Source organism: Hyla sarda, chromosome 2 (assembly GCF_029499605.1).
Source record: "Hyla sarda isolate aHylSar1 chromosome 2, aHylSar1.hap1, whole genome shotgun sequence".
NCBI classification, from domain to species: domain Eukaryota; kingdom Metazoa; phylum Chordata; class Amphibia; order Anura; family Hylidae; genus Hyla; species Hyla sarda.
Window position 1 is genome coordinate 215,467,944 of NC_079190.1, and position 21,463 is coordinate 215,489,406.

At 39.0% G+C, this 21,463-nt stretch overlaps 1 protein-coding gene across 14 annotated transcripts in view; it reads right to left on the bottom strand.

The window, feature by feature from the left end:
* The window catches only part of MSI2 (musashi RNA binding protein 2), a 710,736-nt gene that overhangs the window by 165,938 nt on the left and 523,335 nt on the right, over nucleotides 1-21,463 (bottom strand). For all 14 annotated transcript variants that reach the window (XM_056556335.1, XM_056556336.1, XM_056556333.1 and 11 more), the window contains exon 9: nucleotides 14,555-14,669. In XM_056556335.1, the coding sequence (XP_056412310.1) occupies nucleotides 14,555-14,669 (115 nt within the window). The remainder of the gene's footprint in view (nucleotides 1-14,554; nucleotides 14,670-21,463) is intronic.

Consider the following 21,463-nt stretch of genomic DNA (forward strand, 5'->3'; position numbering starts at 1 on the left):
AGAATGGTACCGATAAAAACAGATCATGAGCCCTCAGCCCTCATAAGCACATTTTCTACAAAAAGCTATAGAAGGAGATTTATCATTCTTTTCAAACGTATGGCTTTCATATGACAATTTTTTTTTTACTTACTTTTGCTTAGATGCGGCCTATTTATCAAATAATCACACAACCTTGATAAATAAATCACACGTAAGCAAAACCCGGGAAACCCAATTACAAAAGCATTTTTTAATGCAGAAAAAATTTCCCCTATGTTAATAGCCAAAGTTCTTTATCTACCCTTTATTACCAGTAGCGTTGCTAGAGAGTGACGGGGAGGGGGGCGTACCGCATCGGGTGACACCCTGACTGGCCTGCCTGGCATTAAAGCTGCACTACAACTATCCCGCAACAACCCATCCACCCTCCTCAGAAATTAAAAACATACTATGCAGAAACCATGAATATCCGTACTATGGAGGCTTTTTTGTTTAATTTTGAGCCCACATTTTGTGACATTGGTGGGCGAAGTCTTGCACCGCTGCGCTGAGGCCGGAGTTTATGTCAGGAAGGAAGACAGTGCAGCACCAACAGGCACATAAACAATAGTGAAGGTATGTTACCCACCCCAAAATGTGCATGAAGCTGTATTACTATGGATGTTTCTTTTTTTTTTTTTAAGAAAAGATTTTAGTGCCACATATGGGTTATTTACGTAGTCTGTAAAAATTCTTACACAATTATTTTGTGCCTTATTCTATTTTAACACAACATTAATTTAAAAATTTAGTGGGTACGCCAGCATGTACATATCCTAAAATTAACAAGGGGTGCAGTGTGTATTTTCAACCTTAAAATTAATACTTATTAGTTATATAATACATTTTTTTCTATAATTAACATTAATGTAGTAGCTTTGTTTCATGATGTAGAACAAGAACAGTTGTTAAAGTGGGTGTTGAGGTCCTTTTCTGCATCTGTAAGCCAGGTTGGACCTGGAATACATATGCAACTTTTAAATGGAGATGCAACTTTTTTTTCCTCATAAATAATGACTATCGCATTTGATAAATACAGGACCACTGCAAAGTTAAAAAAAAAAATTTACTACGTGAGCAGATTTCAGCAATGTTCTTTGAAATAAGTAAAAATCAAAAAGTCGAGGCATGTATAGAAAAGTAGTACGTGCGGTTTTTTTAGGCAAAAAAAATCTACTACGGAGCTTGAAAAATCTCCTTCATAATTTTTTAACAGAAGTAAAATAATTTAAAAAAACTATATAATGTGGGTATCGTTGTAATAATATCATATTATTATCACAAAGATAATGGCCCAGATTTATCAACCTGTGTCAGAGAAAAAATTGAGTGATTTTTCCACAGCGACCAATCACAGCTCAGCTAATGAGCTCTGGTAAAGTGAAAGCTGAGCTGCCATTGGTTGCTGTGGGAAAATCACTTCACTTTTTCTCTCACACAGTTTGATAAATCTGGGCCAATGTGTCTCCAAAATTTGCAAACTGTGCTGCTTTTAAAAGAAAATTCGACCCACAAATATTGTTATTTGCTTTCGCCATAGATTTTATGGTAAAATGAGTGATGTAATGACAAACTACCTAGCTAGATTCCTGGATACTTATATACTTGGCTACCTAATTACACACTTACCTACATACCTGGCTGGCTACCTACCTATCTGGCTAGTTACCTACCTACATACCTGACTACCTAGTTAGCAACCTACCTACCTGTCCTTTTACTGTGCAGGAGGGCATTATAACAGTTTGGGGCCTATAGAAAGGGAGATTGTGTAGAGGAAGGGAGGGCACTGTAAAAATACAGAGTGTACCATATTCGTCTTACATATGTTTTAGCTTGAAGGAGTAGACATGGCGGTCTGATGTGGACAGAGAAGAAAACGAAAAAGGACGACACTGATCAGAAAAAATGTTGATTGTGAGTCCTCAAATGTAACTGTTATCATTTATATGGTATACAGATCCTGTGTACAGCTGATATCTACTGCTATATGGGAACTGTATGGAAGAATACTTGTGTGTCTATATTGGGTTAATTCAGTACAGTATGTTGGTATTATCCTGTTATTGTGTGGTGGTATATATTTCCTCCTTGTATACAGGTATTATCGGTCCTGGAAAATTATCTTTCCTACATTATATATATATTTACTTTTATTTTGTATGTAGAAGTGATGCATAAGGAGGGATTTGGGTAGAATAGGGGCGGGGCAGAGGTGTGGCCAGGGGCTGACTGGGGGCCCTTTATGTATCTGGTCCAGGGGCCCTGAGTGTTGTCAGTCTGTCCCTGCTCTCTGCTGACACCTCTGTCCATGTCAGGAACTATCCAGAGTAGGAGAGGTTTGCTATGGGGATTTGCTCCTACTCTGGACAGTTCCTGACACAAACAGAGGTGTCAGCAGAGAACACTGTGGTCCCAAGGGGACTAAAGACCCCATTTAAAACGTCACTTTATTGGTATCCTTTTAAATGGTTATTTAAACACTGTGGGTCAGTATTTTAAAACACAGCAGTTCTATTATATACAACAAATGTAAATAAGCCACATACAAATCATCCCTTGATCACTGTATATGGTCTTGGTTGTCATTAAAATTAGACTCTAGTAGAGGGCTACTAACTGTAACTGCTGTTGATGCAATCATGGCTCACTACTTTTAACCTCTGTGCACTATACAACCACAGGCTTTGCATCTAGCTCTGTTGGTAGTTACCAGGCATTAGATCTAGCTCTGATATCAGTTAACAGCCAAACTGTTGGTAGGCTGTCACGCTGATGTACTACACACTGTACTCTGTAATCACTGTATTCTGTCGTCAGTTAACAACCCAACTGTCAGTCTGCTGCTAACCATACCTTTTATACACTGCACTGTTATCAGTGCAAGGCTAGAGCTACTATCTCCTGCCAGAAAAGTGATCTGTATAAGGGTTCACTGTTACTATAGAGCTGTTACGAAGTATCATGCAGGACAGGTGCCAATCAAAAAAAATAATAGAGAATCCTCCCTGACGTTTCACCAGCTTACCAGCTATGTCAGGGGATAGAGACTCTATGAATAACAAGCAAGACCATATACGGTGAGCAGGATGATTTGTATGCAGCAGATTTACATTTGTAGTATCTAACAGAACCAATGTGTTTTTAAATTGCTGACCCACAGTGTTTGATTATTAATTTTAAAGCATACCAATAAAGTCATATTTTAAAGGCAGTTTTTAGTTTGTGGGCATTATTCCCCTTGGGGGCTTATACCCCTAATGGGGTTTGTTCTTAAATACTAAACCAAGTAATCACTTTGAACGAGATACTGTAACTTCACCTTGAAAAGGCCACCAATACAGTGCAGGGAAATATAACAAGAAGATTTCTTAAGAGAGTGGTCTAGAGGAAGTGTTGCTGAGTTGCAACCAATCAGATCGCTTCTTTCATTTTTCACAGGCTTTTTCAGAAATGAAACAAGCGATCTGATTGGTTGCTATAACTTAACAACTTTTCCTCCTCTAGACTGTTTTTAATAAATCTCCCCCAAAGTCCTTTTAAATATTACCCTAGATGCTAAAGGTCACTGAGGTTGGGGGAAAGCTTATCAATTTTGCCTGTCCTCAACTTAGATATATGTATTATCCTGGTGCATGTGACTTCATAAATCTGTCCTTTTCTCTTGTGTCAGAAATCTGTCCAATGTGTGCCACAATTCTGTCCAGGGGCGTCATAAGGAGGCGTGGTGTGATGTCATGACCACCCGCCGCCACACCCAGCGTTTAGAAGCATATATTCTGAACGCCACATGCAGCAGTAAAGTACCCTTTTATGGCTTATTTTTTCTTTATGATCTACTTTAGGACAAAAATTTAAGACAAAATTGAACTTTCACAGGAAGATAAATTGTTTTGAACTTGGACACTACACCGATATGTCCCAAATTAAAAACTGCCTAGAGTGTCATACAAAAGCATGCTTTCTGGCATAAGAGTAACATAAAAATGTCTAACAGATCCTACGCCCGAATTTTGGCACAATATATACCTAGAATGTGTTATAAACTGACATATATCCCCCCCCCCCCCCCCCCGGTCACAGAGTAATATCAACAGAAGCACATCTGTAAGAAAGACAAACGCTTGAGCAGTATAATCTTATCTTTTAAAGTGTTTTTTCAATAGCTGCTTAGCCAGTCTCTTCCCTTTCCATTCCTCCTAATGTCACAGCCATTAGGAAGGAAAGGAACTAGTGGTGAAGGGAAATATGTATTCCATTTAGAAAGGCAATTAAGGGAACTGGATATGTGAACTTTTCTTTATACAGCGAGGAATTTGGCATAACTTTTTGTAGAAAATATTCTTTCCAATATCTAAATGTAAATAGAAGTATGCGTAAAAGTAATAAGTTACAGTCAATTTGATAGGATATCACTTGAAAAAAAAAGTTGCTTTTCCGAGTGCTGGTTGTATTATGTAACCAGTCTCATCCTTCTTCTGATCTGAATTATAAATATAGAAGTTCTAATAAAGAAAACTATAGTTCTACTGTATAACTGTCCAGTGTATAGGAAAAGGAAACTGTACACGAAAGAGTTAAGCAAAAGTAACAAATGGAACAAGCATAAAGATTGATGGCTACAATAACGGAAATCAGGCACATTGCATCAAAAAGCCTAAGGACCTGAAGAGGAGACAGTATGTTCAGGAGACACTGTATTCATATCATCGCCAGGGGTCAAAACTTGGTAGCCGTTCATTGCATCATTGCATTAACTGTACAATACTAAACATTCAATACAGAAATAAAAGTACATGCTGGAGACAAATCATTATTATAATGGACATTTGTCGAACATAAGAATGCTGACCTTCCATGATCCAGGTCAGTCCACAATACAGCCATTCTGTTGAAATAAGCCATATCTATATTTACTAGAATTTTTTAAAACCTACAGCAATTAACCAACATTGAATCCCTTAGGACATCGTAAAGATGATTTTCAGCTAACATTGATGTGACTTGTGAAATCTGAAAGCTTACACGGTTATTCTTGCTTTGTTTGCAATACCTTTTTATCTAATGCAGATAATAGCATTATATGTAGATATGTAATGTACATTGGTTCAATACAGGAAGTGAGAGCAGGACAAGTAGGGCTCTGTGCAGGCTCATGGCTTGTCAATCAGCCTGCTGTGTGAGCTGGGGGCGTGTCACAGAGCCTCACTGAACAGAGCCCTGCTTGTCCGCCAATACTTCCTGTATTTTGTCTCTGCACACAGGCAATAGCTGCAAGGACAAGACAGCATTTTGTCACCAATAAATACACACATTTTTAAGCAAAGTATATTAAAAATATACATATGTTATTATCTATGTTATATAAAATGTTTTTGCAGACGACAGGTACACTTTAAGACATATCAAAAAGGCATGTAAGAGCAACACCCCAACCCCAAACTCCCCCCCCCCCCACCCTCAAATACAGTCATGGCCGTATATGTGGTCACCCCTGAAATTTTTCAGAAAATGAAGTATTTCTCACAGAAAAGGATTGCAGTAACACATGGTTTGCTATTTGCATGTTTATTCCCTTTGTGTGTATTCGAACTAAACCAAAAAAGGGAGGAAAAAAAGCTAATTGGACATAATGTCACACCAAACTCCAAAAATGGTCTGGACACAATTATTGGCACACTTTCAAAATTGTGGAAAAATAAGATTGTTTCAAGCATGTGATGCTCCTTTAAACTCACCTGGGGCAAGTAACAGGTGTGTGTTATATATAAATCATACCTGAAAACAGATAAAAAAGGAGAGAAGTTCACTTAGTCTTTGCTTTGTGTGTGCCACACTAAGCATGGACAACAGAAAGAAGAGAAGAGAACTGTCTGAGGGCTTGAGAACCAAAATTGTGGAAAAATATCAACAATCTCAAGGTTACAAGTCCATCTCCAGAGATCTAGATTTGCCTTGGTCCACAGTGCATAACATTATCAAGAAGTTTGCAAATCTCCCTCTCTATATACTACAGAAGAAATGCTTTTCTTTTTGAATTTCTCTGATGTCACGACCACAGTGCTCTCAGCTGCCTTCTGCTGTCCATTTTTGGAACTGTCTACAGAAGGAGTAAATCCCCATAGCAAACATATGCTGCTCTGGACAGTTCCTAAAATGGACAAAGATGTCAGCAGAGAGCACTGTGGTCGTGACATCAAAGAAATCCCAAAAGAAAAGAATTTCCTCTGTAGTATACAGCCTATAAAATGTATTGGAAGGACTAAGATTTTTTAATAGAAGTAATTTACAAATCTGTTTAACTTTAGTACCCCTTTAATATTTGGTGGCACACCCTTTGGAAAAAATAACTGAAATCAGTCACTTACTATAACCATCAATAAGCTTCTTACACCTCTCTGCCAGAATGTTGGACCACTCTTTCTTTGCAAACTGCTCCAGGTCTCTTTTATTGGAAGGTCGCCTTTTCCCAACAGCAATTTTAAGATCTCTCCACAGGTGTTCAATGGGATTTAGATCTGGACTCATTGCTGGCCACTTCAGAACTCTCCAGCGCTTCGTTGTCATCCATTTCTGGGTGTTTTTTGACATTTGTTTGGGGTCATTGTCCTGCTGGAAGACCCAAGATCTCGGACGCAAACCCAGCTTTCTTACACTAGACTGTACAGTGCGACCCAAAATCCGTTGGTAATCCTCAGATTTCATGATACCTTGCACACATTCAAGGCACTCAGTGCCAGAGGCAGCAAAACAACCCCAAAACATCATTGAACCTCCACCATATTTCACTGTAGGTACTGTTTTATTTTCTTTGTAGGCCTCATTCCATTTTCGGTAAACAGTAGAATGATGTGCTTTACCAAAAAGCTCTATCTTGGTCTCATCTGTCCACAATATGTTTTCCCAGAAGGATTTTAGCTTACTCAAGTTCATTTTGGCAAAATGTACTCTTGCTTTTTATGTCTCTGTGTCAGCAATGGGGTCCTCCTGGGTCTCCTGCCATAGTGTTTCATTTCATTAAAATGTTGACGGATAGATCGCGCTGACACTGATGCTCCCTGAGCCTGCAGGACAACTTAAATATCTTTGCAACTTGTTTGGGGCTGCTTATCCACAATCCGGACTAAACTGCGTTGACACCTTTCATAAATTTTTCTCGTCCATCCACGCCCAGGGAGATTAGCTTCAGTGCCATGGGTTGCAAACTTTTTGCAAATGTTGTGGCCTCTGGAGATGGACTTGTAACCTTGAGATTGTTGATATTTTTCCACAAATTTGGTTTTCAAGTCCTCAGACAGTTCTCTTCTCCTCTTTCTGTTGTCCATGCTTAGTGTGGCACACACAGAAACACAATGCAAAGGCTAAGTGAACTTGTCTCCTTTTTATCTGCTTTCAGGTGCGGTTTTTATATTGCATACACCTGTTACTTGCTCCAGATGAGTTTAAAGGAGCATCACATGCTTGAAACAATCTTATTTTTCCACAATTATGAAAGTGTGCCAATAATTTTGTCCAGCCCATTTTTTATGTGCAGTAATCCCTCAATTTACAATGGGCTCAACATACAATAGCTGCTCTTTTGGACACCAGGTGATAGCGGCTCCATTTTACTTTTTTTAGGCCATTGTGTACACCCTGAAAAAGCTCCTATCCTCCACATAGACAGTGATTTATAGCTTGCAGCAGCTTTCTTATCTTTATATGTAAGGACTTGCTTTATCTGTACTAGATATGTATTTATTTTTCTTAAATCCTCACTTTTTCCTATTTTAGGATGACATTTTGGAGGCTTCACAACCAAGGTCTCAACATACAATAGTTTCAATATACTATGGTCGTACTGGAAGCAATTCATATTTCACCTTGAGGGACTACTGTATATGAAGAGAGTTGAATAAATCCATAAGGGATGGTCTGGAATTTTACTTCTCACATCCCAGGCTGGAATAAAAAATAAAAAAAGGCAGTATTTAGCTGCTGAACCCCCAACCACTGCTGTTCTGATAATGCCCACTGCTTACCTTCTGTTCTCAGTCTCCACATAATTAAGTGGCAACTAAGCCAACCACCACTGACGGCATTACATAATATCTGCGAGTAGTTCACTTTGTAATTGATATGACTACTCATAAATTATTACAGAGAGAAGAAACTATACATCCTTACAGTATTGGCCATTTCCCATTTATTTTAGACAACTGAGGGAGTGACCTTAAAACTACTTCAAGTATAATGGCTAATACAGGGTCCTCGCCTATGATCTGTTTATACCAAAAACTGTAACTATAACAAGGGGGTATCCTCGCTCTGTCTAGAGGTATAAAAGTTTCTACACCAACATGGAAGGGGACTCTACTGTAAAGCTGGCAACACACCTAAGATAATGGCCCTGTCAGCCATCTACACACAAACAATAGACCGCAGTGACTAATGGCAGACTTGTGTATGACAAAAAGGTGGATGGCCATGCTGAGTTGTTTTCAGCCGTGGACTGATAAAAAGTAAACAAAAAGGAAAAAAGGCACCATTGTCCGGATCTGGTTATTCATATGTCACCTTGCACAGGCTCACTGTGTTGTTTTTTGTTTTGTATTTATTTTTTTGTTAACAAGTGATCTGCTGGTCGATTATGGCATGAGTTGACACAATCACTTTTATGAGCAATCCCTTAGAAGTTTGAACGGCAATGCTATGGCCATGTGTGGCCAGTTTGTAAGACTTCTTAACTCTGTAAGAGGAATTTGTCATTATGAATAAAAAGCAACTCAAATAGGGTGTCTTTTTTGAGTGTTAAAATATTACAATTTATAGTTTCCAGAATTCTGGAGAACAGTCGTTGATCCAGTGATTTTTTTCTAATTTCTAGATTTGAGTTGGGCAAAAATGTTTTCCCTTAGTTTTTACCTCATGAGGATGGGGGTCTTTCCTATGCCTAGACCATCCTTTTATTATGAGAAGTAACCTTTTCTTAAGAAAATAGGAAAGATGCATTTCTAACCCTATAGGGGGGGGATTTATCAAAACCTGTCCAGAGGAAAAGTTGCCCAGTTGCCCATAGCAACCAATCAGCTCACTTCTTTAATTTTAAACAAGGCCTCTGCAAAATGAAAGAAGCGATCTGACAGGTTGCTATGGGCAACTGGGAAACTTTTCCTTTGCACAGGTGTTGATAAATCTCCCCCATAGTCTTTTATTTTCTTTCCTGAAAGAACAGTCATATTTAAGCACCAGGAAAAATACAAAGTAGTTCAGAAAACAATGAATACTAAAGAAGATCAAATGTGGATGGCTCACAGCCAACAACTCGTGTATTGGGGCCCAGTGATAATCCCCCAATAGGAGATATGCCAATGCTAGATCGTGCAACAGCTTTCTTCCAGCTCTCCATTTAAATATATATGCGGGGTTGACCAAGGCAAACCTTAATAGTTATGGCGGAATCTGGAAAAATATGTCAGCTGATCTCTTTGCTGAGCAAATGGCCAGCTGCATTCAGACAAATGCTACTTGGTTCTACTTGTGATTTGTATTTTAAGAGTGCAAACAGGGTCCGATCCACTCATGAGTCGTCTTAAAGGGGTACTCCGCCCCTAGCATCTTATCCCCTATCTGAGGGGATAAGGGATAAGATGTCAGATTGCCGGGGTCCCGCTGCTGGGGACCCCTGGGATCTCCACTGTGGCACCCCGCTATCATTACTGAACAGAGAAAACTCGCTCTGTGCATAATGACGGGCAATACAGGGGCCGGAGCATAGTTATGTCACGGCTCCGCCCCCTAGTGACATCACAGCCCGCCCCTTAATACAAGTCTATGTGAGGGGGCGTGTTGGCCATCACACCCCCTCCCATAAACTTGCATTAAGGGGGCGGGTCATGACGTCACGCGGGGCGGATCCGTGACATCCCGACGCTCCGGCCCCTGTATCGCCGGTCATTACGCACAGAGTGAGCGTGCTCTGTGCAGTAATGATAGCGGGGTGCTGCAGCGGAGATCCCGGGGGTCCCCAGCAGTGGGACCCTGGCGATCTGACATCTTATCCCCTATCCTTTGGATAGGGGATAAGATGTCTAGGGGCGGAGTACCCCTTTAAGGTAGCCTAATCTGTCAATAACAACATTGTTGTGGTGTTGGGGAAGTAAATATTACCATTAAAATATCTTGCATTTAAACAAATTTAACAGGCATCTGCCATTATACAATTCCTTTACCACATATGAACCACTTAAAAGCCATTAAAAAAAGCTCTGTAAAGCTGTCAATGCTACATTAGGAGATGAGAATGAATGTGTGACTCAATTTCTCTCTAGGAGAAAGGATCTTTCTAAGTCGGAATGAACATACTGCATCCTTCATCATTCTATTTTGGTATATAGGAGTAAAACAGTCTATTTAAGACATCTATTTAAATGCAAATTTGGATATCCCAGGAGGAAATATTAATCATTTACAAGGAAGAGAATCTTTAAAACCATTTTTTGAGGCAGAAATCACTTGGTTTGCACACAGAAAAGATCCAGACTTAAGTACTTCCATGTTGATGTAAAACTAGGATAAAGCTAATAAAAGAAGAGATCCCAGGTAATGAAGGTCACGAAAAATACTAGGCAATTCCTAGGGAACCAATCACTCTTGGGGTTTTCAAACCAATATATAGATTTCACTAGAATGGCTAATATTAAGCAATAAAAGGGCTTTACATTAAAGCAACCAGAAAAATACATTTCTCTTTTTTTTAAGATGGAGCTGGAATATCAGTAAAAAAAATGTGTCTGTGAGAAGTGAAAAGACAGCTTCTGCAAACACTTTAGAATGTTTTTTTTTTTTTTTTTTTTTTTTTTGCAAACTCCATGCAGGCTTTCATGTGTCTTTTACTGAGGAGAAGCTTCTTTCCATCCATTCTGCCATAAAGCCCAGATTTGGGGGGAGTGCTGCAGTGATGGTTGACCTTCTGGTTCTTCCATCTGCACACAGGATATTTGGAGCTCAGCTAGAGTGACCATTAAAGGGGTACTCCGGTGCCTATACATCTTATCCCCTATCCAAAGGAAAGGGCATACGATGCCTTATTGCGGGTGTCCCGCAGCTGGGGACGCCCGTGATCATGCACGCGGCACCCCGTTTGTAATCAGTCCCCGGAGCGTGTTCGCTCCAAGGACTGATTACAAATGGGGTGCCGCGTGCATGATCACGGGCGTCCCCAGCAGCGGGACTCCCGCGATCAGGCATCTTATCCCCTTTCCTTTGGATAGGGGATAAGATGTCTAAGCACCGGAGAACCCCTTTAAGTTCTTGGTCTTCTCTCTTACAAAGGCAATTTTCCACTGATTACTTGGTTTGGTGGGGTGGTCAGCTCCAGAACTTTCAGTGCAGCAGAATTTTATTTTTGTACCCTTCTCCAGATCTGTGCCTCCACGCAATCCTGTCTCGGAGCTCTTCAGGCAGTTATTCATTCCTCTTGACTTGGTGTTTGCTCTGATATACATTGTCAGCTGTGAGACCATATACGGACAGGGGTTTGTCTTTCTAAATCCTGTCCTGTAACCTGTTCTAAAACCTGACTATCACTGTTGACTCAAATCAAGGTCAAATCAGAGATGATCAAGAGAAATTGGAGACTCCAGAGCTAAATGTGTCATAGCAAAGGGTTTGAAAATTAAATTTCATGCAAAATTGAGTTTTCCTTTTTAAAATTTTTCTAAAATTTTTTTTAATTATTAACCGCTTAACGACGAGCGCCGTAAATGTACGTGCTGGTGAGGTGGTACTTAATGCACCAGGACGTACATTTACGTCCTAAGCATAACCGTGATGCCCGGATCATGCGCGACAGGTCCCGACTGCTGATCGCAGCCAGGGACCCGCCCGTAATGGCGGACATCCACGATCCCGCGGATGTCCACCATTAACCCCTCAGATGCCGTGATCAATACAGATCACAGCATCTGCAGCATCACGGTCACTAAAATGGATGATCGGATCGCCCGCAGCGCTGCCGCGGCGATCCGATTATCCAGCACGGCAGACAGAGGTCCCCTCACCTGGCTCCGCTGCTTTCCCGGCGTCTTCTGCTCTGATCTGCCTTCCCGCAGACCAGAGCAGAAGATGACCGATAATGCTGATCAGTGCTGTGTCCTATACATAGCACTGAACAGTATTAGAAATCGAGTGATTGCTATAAATAGTCCCCTATGGGGACTATTAAAGTGTAAAAATAAAAGTAAAAAAAGTAAAAATATTAAGTAAAAACATGTGAAAAACCCCCTCCCCCAATAAAAACATAAATTGTCCCATATTCCCTATTTCACCCCCAAAAAGTGTTAAAAAAATATTTTACATACATATTTGGTATCGGCGCGTGCCTAAATATCTGAACTATTAAAATAAAATGTAAATGATACCGTACGGTGAACGGCGTGAACGTAAAAATTAAGAAAAATCCAAAATAGATGCTTTTTTATAACATTTTATTCCCCCCAAAATTTATAAAAAATTTATTCAAAGTTCTATATAAGCAAATATATCAATAAAAAGTACAGATCACGGCGCAAAAAATGGGCCCTCATTCCGCCGCTTATACGGAAAAACGAAAAAGTTATAGGTCTTCAAAATAGGGGGATTTTAAACGTACTAATTTGGTTAAAAGTTTGCGATTTTAAGCGCAACAGTAATAGAAAAGTATGTAATCATAGATATCATTTTAATCGTATCGACCCAAAGAATAAAGAACACGTCATTTTTACCGTAAATTGTACGGTGTGAAAACAAAACCTTCCAAAATTAGCAAAATTGCGGTTTTCTTTTTAATTTCACCACACAAATAGTATTTTTTTTGGTTGCGCCATACATTTAATGATAAAGTGAGCGATGGCATTACAATGGACAACTAGTCGCACAAAAAACAAGCCCTCATACTAGTCTGTGGATGAAAATATAAAAGTTATGATTTTTTTAAGGCGAGGAGGAAAAAACGAAAACGTAAAAATGTTATTGTCTGCGTCCTTAAGGCCCAAATGGGCTGCGTCCTTAAGGGGTTAAAGGGGTACTCCACTGGAAAATATTTTTTTTAATGACTGGTGCCAGGAAGTTAAAAAAGATTTGTAAATTATTTCTATTACAAATCTTAATCCTTCCAGTACGAATCAGCTGCTGTATGATCCACAGGAAGTTCTTTTCTTTTTGAATTTCCTTTCTGCCTGACCACAGTGCACTCTGCTGACAACTCTGTCCATTTTAGGAACTGTACGGAGTAGGAGCAAATCCCCATAGAAAACCTATCCTGCTCTTTACAGTTCCTAGTTTCAGTGCTCTCTGCTGACAGAGGTGTCAGCAGAGAGCACTGTGGTCAGGCAGAAAGGAAACTCAAAAAGAAAAGAAATTCCTGTGGATCATCGCAGAGACTGCTTCATACATGTAAGGAGCATTGTTTGTCTACGCAGAGACTGCTTCATACATGTAAGGAGCATTGTTTGTCTACGCAAAGACTGCTTCATACATGTAAGGAGCATTGTTTGTCTATGCAGAGACTGCTTCATACATGTAAGGAGCATTGTTTGTCTATGCAGAGACTGCTTCATACATGTAAGGAGCATTGTTTGTCTACGCAGAGACTGCTTCATACATGTAAGGAGCATTGTCAGTCTACACATTTTACAAAACATAAAACCCTTACAGACAAGGGATTCTTTTTCTTAAGAAAGAAAACAACTGCCTATGGAAAAAAATATAAAAAAAACGAGAAAATATTAAGCAAAGAGCACAGAAGACACAGAAGGAAAAACACTAGAACTAGTTCCAATAAAACAACAGTTTTACAAGCTTGCCATGATATTATAAAACCTGAAACTGCATATATACTGTACTTTTATTACTAGAAGTCTGTAATAACTTCAGCATTTAAAACCCACAAGATTTATTTTTTCCCTTCCAAATGTAAACATATATATTCATAAATTGTATAAATAATATACAATCAGTGACTATTTCATTGCCCTCCGTACATCATTTATTTATTCTTTATGGCATGAATTCAACACAATCAGCAAGAGAGGACAATAGGTTAGACATAGTTAGGTTAAAGAGACCACCACTAGTGTTTTGTGGTAGTGTAGGGATGATAAGGCATATACTTGGGTATCATCTGTGAAGTAATTGTACTGAATGTCAAATCTTCTGATATCATGGACCTAGTGTAGTATTGGAGGACATAGTAATCAACCCTGAGGAACCCCAATAGGTAGAGGTGAAGAAGTAGAGTTAACAGCAGACAAACTGATCAAGCTCTCAGGGGGGTAGAAGGAAAACCATTAGAGTCCTTACAGTGAAGCATATTGAATAGGAGTTGGAGGTAATCTACAGTATCACATGCTGCAGACAACATTTCCTTTAGCCATCAGGAAGTCATCGAAGGCTTTAGTAAGGGCAGTTTATGTAGACCTCAGTAACCAGATTAAGTTCATACTAGAGACTGTGTAGAGATGAAAACTCACCAAAATAGAAACAGGAAAACAACAACTAAACTACTAGCACTTACCCAGCATTCCCATCCCAAGCATAAATGCATCCATAGTATAGGGGAGACCTCTCGCCCGTCCTCTTGTTCCAGGAGGAAACATAACCTCTTTAGGCTGTGCTTTCTTACATTCAACCTACAGAAAGAAAAGGAAACACATGATGAGATATAAATTAATTCCATTCAAATGTCAAGTAATAATGCTGATGGAAAAAACTTAAAAAGAACTGTAGTTTCTCTTTATTGTGAAATTAAAAATAGACAGAAATCGTCATAACAAAAGTTTTGGTCGATAAATCATACAACTTGTCTTAAAGGGCTAAAGACTGTTAGAAAAACTGTAGTCCAAACTATAAATGTCTGATAGGTGATTGAACAGAAGTGTGATTTATTTTATCCATATAAATGTCTGTTTATGGTACAGGCTACAGCTAGTTTCCCATGAAGGGCTTCAGCTGCAGCAGGGTTTCCATTGTAAATTTTCTGGAGAGGAATCACTGCAGCAGATTACATTGACTTCAATGGGGTCTGTGTAACCTGCAGTGGGAAACTCTCTATAGACCCACCTGTGTGAATGTACTCTAATTCTGGGCTTAGGAGTCTGGTGGGGAGCTCTAATAGGTAACTGTACAGTCAACCATAAAGGTAAGGCAGTCAATCATAGGATTTCAGTGGGTAGAGTCTCAGAAAGTCCAAAACAGGCAGTCATCTTAATAAATAAAGCATACATTATACTGAATCTTTTCACCAAGAGCTCTTCATATCAGCCTCCTCAACTCATCTTGCTTTAAATCATGCAACAAGGTTAAGGTTATCCTAAAGCCACAAGCATGCTTGTCAGTTTAAAGGAAAACTGATAGCAGAATCACCCACAGTAACCTGACTTTACAGGTTAATAGTGTGGGTGATGCTGTTTAAGGGTAGGGTCACATGTTCTGTAATTTGCTGTGTTTTTTCTGCAGCTGAATTTTCCTACTTCAATGAGAAGGAAAATACGCAGAAAAATACGGCACGTGTGACCCTACCCTAAAATGCAATTTAACTGAAACAACAATCTGTTCCGCAGTTCCTGAGCAATCTGTCTTTTTCTTATATACCAATTTCATATTCTGAGCAATGGAGGCGGTCTCCTCATTTTTGATCAATGTTCCTCCAGCACGATATCACCACCTCCTTCATAAAAATGAATGCCTGCTGATGTGAGTAAACGTATGATGCATATTTATGAAGGGGGAGGTGATATCAGGCCACAAAAGGATTGCTGAAAGGTGAGGTGACCACCTCCATTGCTCAGAAAATAAAATTAGAATATAAGGAAAAACATGGATTGCTTAGGAGCGGCTGAAATTATTTTTTTCTCAAGTATGCACAAAAAGGACATAAACTGGTATTTTTTTCAAACATACCAAGAAAAAGAGAAAACACTATGCACATATTTTATTTAATTACATCATAGTGGAATATTAGGTATTGAAGTTTAGAAACTGAAGTTCTGCTGAAAAAAGACAAAAAAAAATAAATCTTTCCATTACACAAGAAATTTAAATCCCCTGAATTACACTTTCAAATAGCTGTAGCACACTGAGAGCCATTACTTGCCAGACAGTGTTTTTAATCATAGATTTATGTTACACTAGACAATGTGTCATCTCTCACACACCGGACGAGCAGTGGGGAACAGAACACAGTGCTGTGTTCTATCAGTTGGGTGTCTAAGAAAGCAATGTGCAAGGAATGGGTTCCAACATTGCGCTACTTTCCCCTACAGCATTTGGCTGTTTAATAGGGGATATCCTTTTTGTACTCGCTATGTTACAGCAGGGACATGAAAAGAAAAAACAATTCATGACACTGTGACAATTTTCTTATCGTAGTTCACCATAATTTAGGTTTAAATGTCACCTTATAACAAGGCAATTACTGACTAGTGATCATTAGCGAGTCATCCTGATTCACAGTGTCTGCTGAAATAATATACCTAGCACAAGTGGAAGCTTCACAGAATAACACCGCTCACATTAATTCTTTTATCTGAAGGTAGGCAAAGGAATACATTGTATTTGTGAATAGGTTGGAATCAGTTTAGATTTTTCAATTGCCAAGAATCGTGCAACCATTAAATAATGTGATGTCAAGATTACAGAGGAGGGGGGGGGGGGCATGTGTGAAGACACTTCAAACACAATCAATAAAAAAAAAAATTAAAAAATTAAAAGATAATATGCAATCATAGTATCAAGACTTAAACCTATTGTGGCAAGCATATCATAGAAATAGAAATGAGAAAGTAATTCTAAAGTTGTTAGACTAGTTACAACTTTACACAGTCACTTTCCAAGTCAAGAAATGATTGGGATAAAGCAAGTAATCTCATTCATCACACTAGCAGCTCATACGCCAATGCTTAGTAAAAACATTGCTTTATGACAAGTCACTAACATATATACGCTTTACCCCAGTATCCTTCCACGACATGTTTCATCTACAACTATGTGTTCTGCATTTTGCAGGCAAAGATGATTCTATAGGAATGCAGAGCAGCATTCCTTTGGCTGCTAATAGAGGCAGGAGAGCAGCAATCTTGTGGCTAATGGCAGAGGCAGCAGAGCAGCAATCCTATAGCTAAAAGGAAAGCATGCTCTCTCTGTTTACACTGTAGTGAACTTGTGATTATAGCCCTATTGCCATTTCCAGTGTTCTGTCTTGGTGTCTATGTAACACCAAGGCAACAGCTAGGTGGAATTAGGTAACTTTACTTAAGCAGAGCAGCAGTTCTTTGGCAGGAGAGCAGCAGTCCTATGGCTGATGGCAGATGCAATAAGCAGCAATCCTACAGATAATAGGAAAGGCATGCTCTCTCTGTGTACACTGTAGTCCCCAAATATATAATTGTGTTCATATAATATGGCTGCAAATGGATATATGCCACATGACCGCGCCCAGCAAAAATGCATGCGTTTGCAGTGAATGACAGATGGCACATACAAATATACTTTTATTTGTTTAGCCTCTCTCTGAATAAAACTATATAGTTTCTAGAAGGCTTAGGTAAGAACTGTGTTTACTTAGGCCTTCTTGGCTTTGAGGACATGGCAATCTGGATAAACATGTTCTATGCTTGGGGGCTTACTTTGGCTTTCAAAAGAGTGTCCTCATACAACTGGCATGTTCCTTAAAAGCATAAACTGAGATACGCAAGATATGTGGGTTTAGAGTTTGTTTTGGTTGACTACAGGTCCGCTTTAGGGACATACGGATTTTGGTCCCTCTTTGGGGTACAAAAAAGGTATTGATTAATTTGTATTCCTTATTGAAAAATTGAGAAAAACAATGCAAACATCACAATATAACATTTCGTAAGGGAACATAGTATTCTTTTTTTATTTATGCAAATAAAAGTAAAATGTTTAGTCCTATTATAGGAATCATGATTAAGTTTGACCAATTAAGAGAACACACTGTAAAACTAACAGGCATGTACTTGTGGCAGCCATAAACATTAGATCAAAGTTTTGGCTGACCATCTCATGTGTATGGGGACTCTTAACTCTCCTATGATGGATGATGGAAAAAGTTTAGACATGTTAAGCCTACATGTGTATGTAGAAATCAGCATACAGCTACTGGGAAGGCACAGATTTAGATCCTTGGCTGGCATAGCAAATGGGTAGCTAACAGGGTGACAGTGGGAGTCCTCACTCTTTGACTATTTAGACACCATAGTTGCTATAGACCTTGGTATCTGCAGAATTAAATAAGCAGGACTAGTTTTATCTTTATTTAGGATTACATCAGATTGCCAGCCGTAAAATCCTCCTGTTCCACCACCATACATTTAAAGCACTCTAAAGTAACTACATAGTACCTACACCATGAATGCATAGCTGTAGTGGTCAGGGGTTAAAGTGAAGCTCTACCTGTGATTAACAAGCCAGTCTTTAAAAAAAAAAAACAACAACAAAAAATCACATTAGGTTGAGTCCACACATGCGGTTAAACAGATGTCCAAAAGCTCAGTGGCACACAGTGGCCAATAGCCCCATGAAGTCACCAATGATCTCAGCAGCTGGCAGATTTATTGTAGTTGTAACTCAACACGCACAGAGAAGTAGCGACATGTAGGAAAGTGTGGCTAAACATGCCGTTTCTTAATTCCCCTATCGGTGACAGTCTATTCATTGTTTTATAGATACCTGCTGTCTGTTACCAAGCAACTACATCAAAAGAAATTTCAGCTTTATACAATTGTCATTTAGGTAGCAGAGGTTAACTCTCTGTAATAGGATGATTTAAAACAAACACACCTACTCTCTGCTTTCTACTGTTCAGGCATGAAACCTGAAAGCACAATAGAAGCGCAAAAGCGAGAAACCATTTTACTATATATTGTGACACAACCTGACGTGTGAAATATTATACTTTGGTACATTTCTTAAAACACCTCCATATTTCACAATTTTTGTCGTGTTGTTAGTGTCTGCTAGACATCCTTTTACAGGAAAGCTTCGAATCCTCCTTCTTCCAAGTAGGAGACACGACATGAAAGGCGGATTGGAGTAGTGTGTTCAGTATAAACTATAGAAGAGAAGCAGAGGAGGCTGGAAACTGTATGCACAGAGTAAGGAGATAATACGCCTCACAGGGGGGATCATGTGGGGTGCTCGCTTTAATGTAGATCCTTTTAAATGTTTATCATAATATTCCAGTTAGTACAAAAGCCACTCACAACACCTCTGTAGATATTACAGGTTGGAGTAGTATCCCTATAAAGCAGCTAAAATTGCCACTGTAGTTCAGAAGCTCAGTCGACTCAAACACCACAAAATCTTATTTACTAGACATACATCACAAGGCTAGGCTACTCAATGATCTGATACATCTTTTCTACAAAAATAACTGCACTTCAAGGAATTTATCCAAACAAGTTGGGGATTGAAAAGATAGTAGCACAAATGCACAGATGCTAATCTCTAAGGAGTAACTAAATCAAATAAAAATGAACTATTGTGTAAAGGTTATAGATACAGCTCAAAGTATATAAAAAAAAAAGAGAAATCCTAAATAATATGCTTTTGTATAGCACTTAAAAATACCACTAACTTTTCGAGAAGCCATTTCATAGAGCAGGATACGAAAAAAGGCCATTATAAAGAGAAGAGGGTGACAACATAGCTGCTGCTTTTGTACAAGATGTAGATCTGGAAAGTCCTGACAACTCATTTCCTAAAACATGAGAAGTCAATACTGTATAAATGTAAGCTGTCTAGATTTGCTGGTTTTGTCAAGAAGGCCGCCATTATGTGAAGAAATTTGTTATGAGGTTAAACAAAAGGCAATTGACGGATTTAGAAAATAAAAAAAGTTTAAAAGTTTTTTCTTGATTGTCTATAAAGACATATGCTTATTATATGTGTGATGTACAAACCTTGTAGGAACTATATTTAGCACAGTCCAGTGTCCAAGTGTCACTCTATGACGTTTAAAGAGGTTTCTAAAGGGAAGACGAAAAGAATTAACTTGTTGCCCACTGGGATTTCTAATGTACTCCATAATGTACATAAATTGATGCTACAACAAAAGGCCAATGTAGGTGTCAAGCGACAAGGGATATATTATATCATAAGAATAGCCAAAAGGATACAATGTCATTCCGGTCACTAAGCCCTGATCACATCATAATGATGATTCCCTTTTGAGAAGATTGCAGTTTCTAAAACACAATATGAGCTGTCAGTAGTCCTATTCAAACAGTAGTTACCAACATGTCCAATAAAAATTCTCTTAAAACTTTTCTGGACTTAATAAGTCTTCTGGAGTGACAACACATCACGAGTCGTATGTATAAAAGCAAAGGCAAGCCAGTACAGCTACTTAGGTAGATTCTTTAGCACAAACATGCTCTAAGAAGAAAACCTGAGGATAAAGCTGCATTTTTTCTGCCTGCACCCATCATCATTCTAAATATCACAGTCATTTGTCCCACTTCTCCCATCCTTTCATTACTAATGCTCAGGGTAATAATACAATCTCTTCTGGCTGGATCAACAATTAACAAGAAAATGCAGTTTGGATTAGCGCTGTCAGAAACAGTCACCCGGTAATTAGCTTTTGCAACCACATAACAGGCGACTGCTGATATCAGAAAGACAAGCGACGTTTAGGATTTTCGCAGCATACGAGACCAGACACAAAACATTTATAAACAGATGACACATGTCAACGTAAAAAAAGAAACTTCGAATCTGAAGCAGAATGCAAACTAATTGTAAGGCATACAGGGATTCAACGGCAGTCACCAGTGATAGAAGGGAGACAGGGTAGAAATTATGGATGGGCTGAGAAGGAGGAGGTGCTGCTTCAAAAAGGATGTTCAAGAGAAAAAAACAACAGTGAATAACAAAAAAAAGAGCGATTTATAGAGCACATTTCTTCCCATATTGATTACTGACAGGGGCACCGGCAGTCAGCACTGCCCCCCCCCCCCCCCCCCCCCCCTTTTATCACCCAGTTATCCTCTATTCTATGCATAGGGGATAACTTTAAATTGTGGAAATTCACTTTTAATGTATTTACAGTATTTGTACATGCATAAAGGAGAGAAAATGTTGATTTAACCCCATATAGCTATATTAATATTATATTACTTTTATATTTCACTACAGAATTTGCGCATTTCAATAACATTTTCATTTTTCGAGGAACATCGAAAGGAACATAAGGAACATCTACATTTTTGATCACTTTTACACCATGTTCTGGGAGGTGAGATGAACAAAACTGCAATTTAAAAGGACACATTGACACTGACAGCAGCCAAGAACTACTAAGCACCAGAAGATCATAATAGTGGTCCAAACCAGGCAATGGCTGTGGCTGATCAGTCAATGTTCACTGACCAAAGGATGGACCAGCCTCTCAATTGCCAGCTCT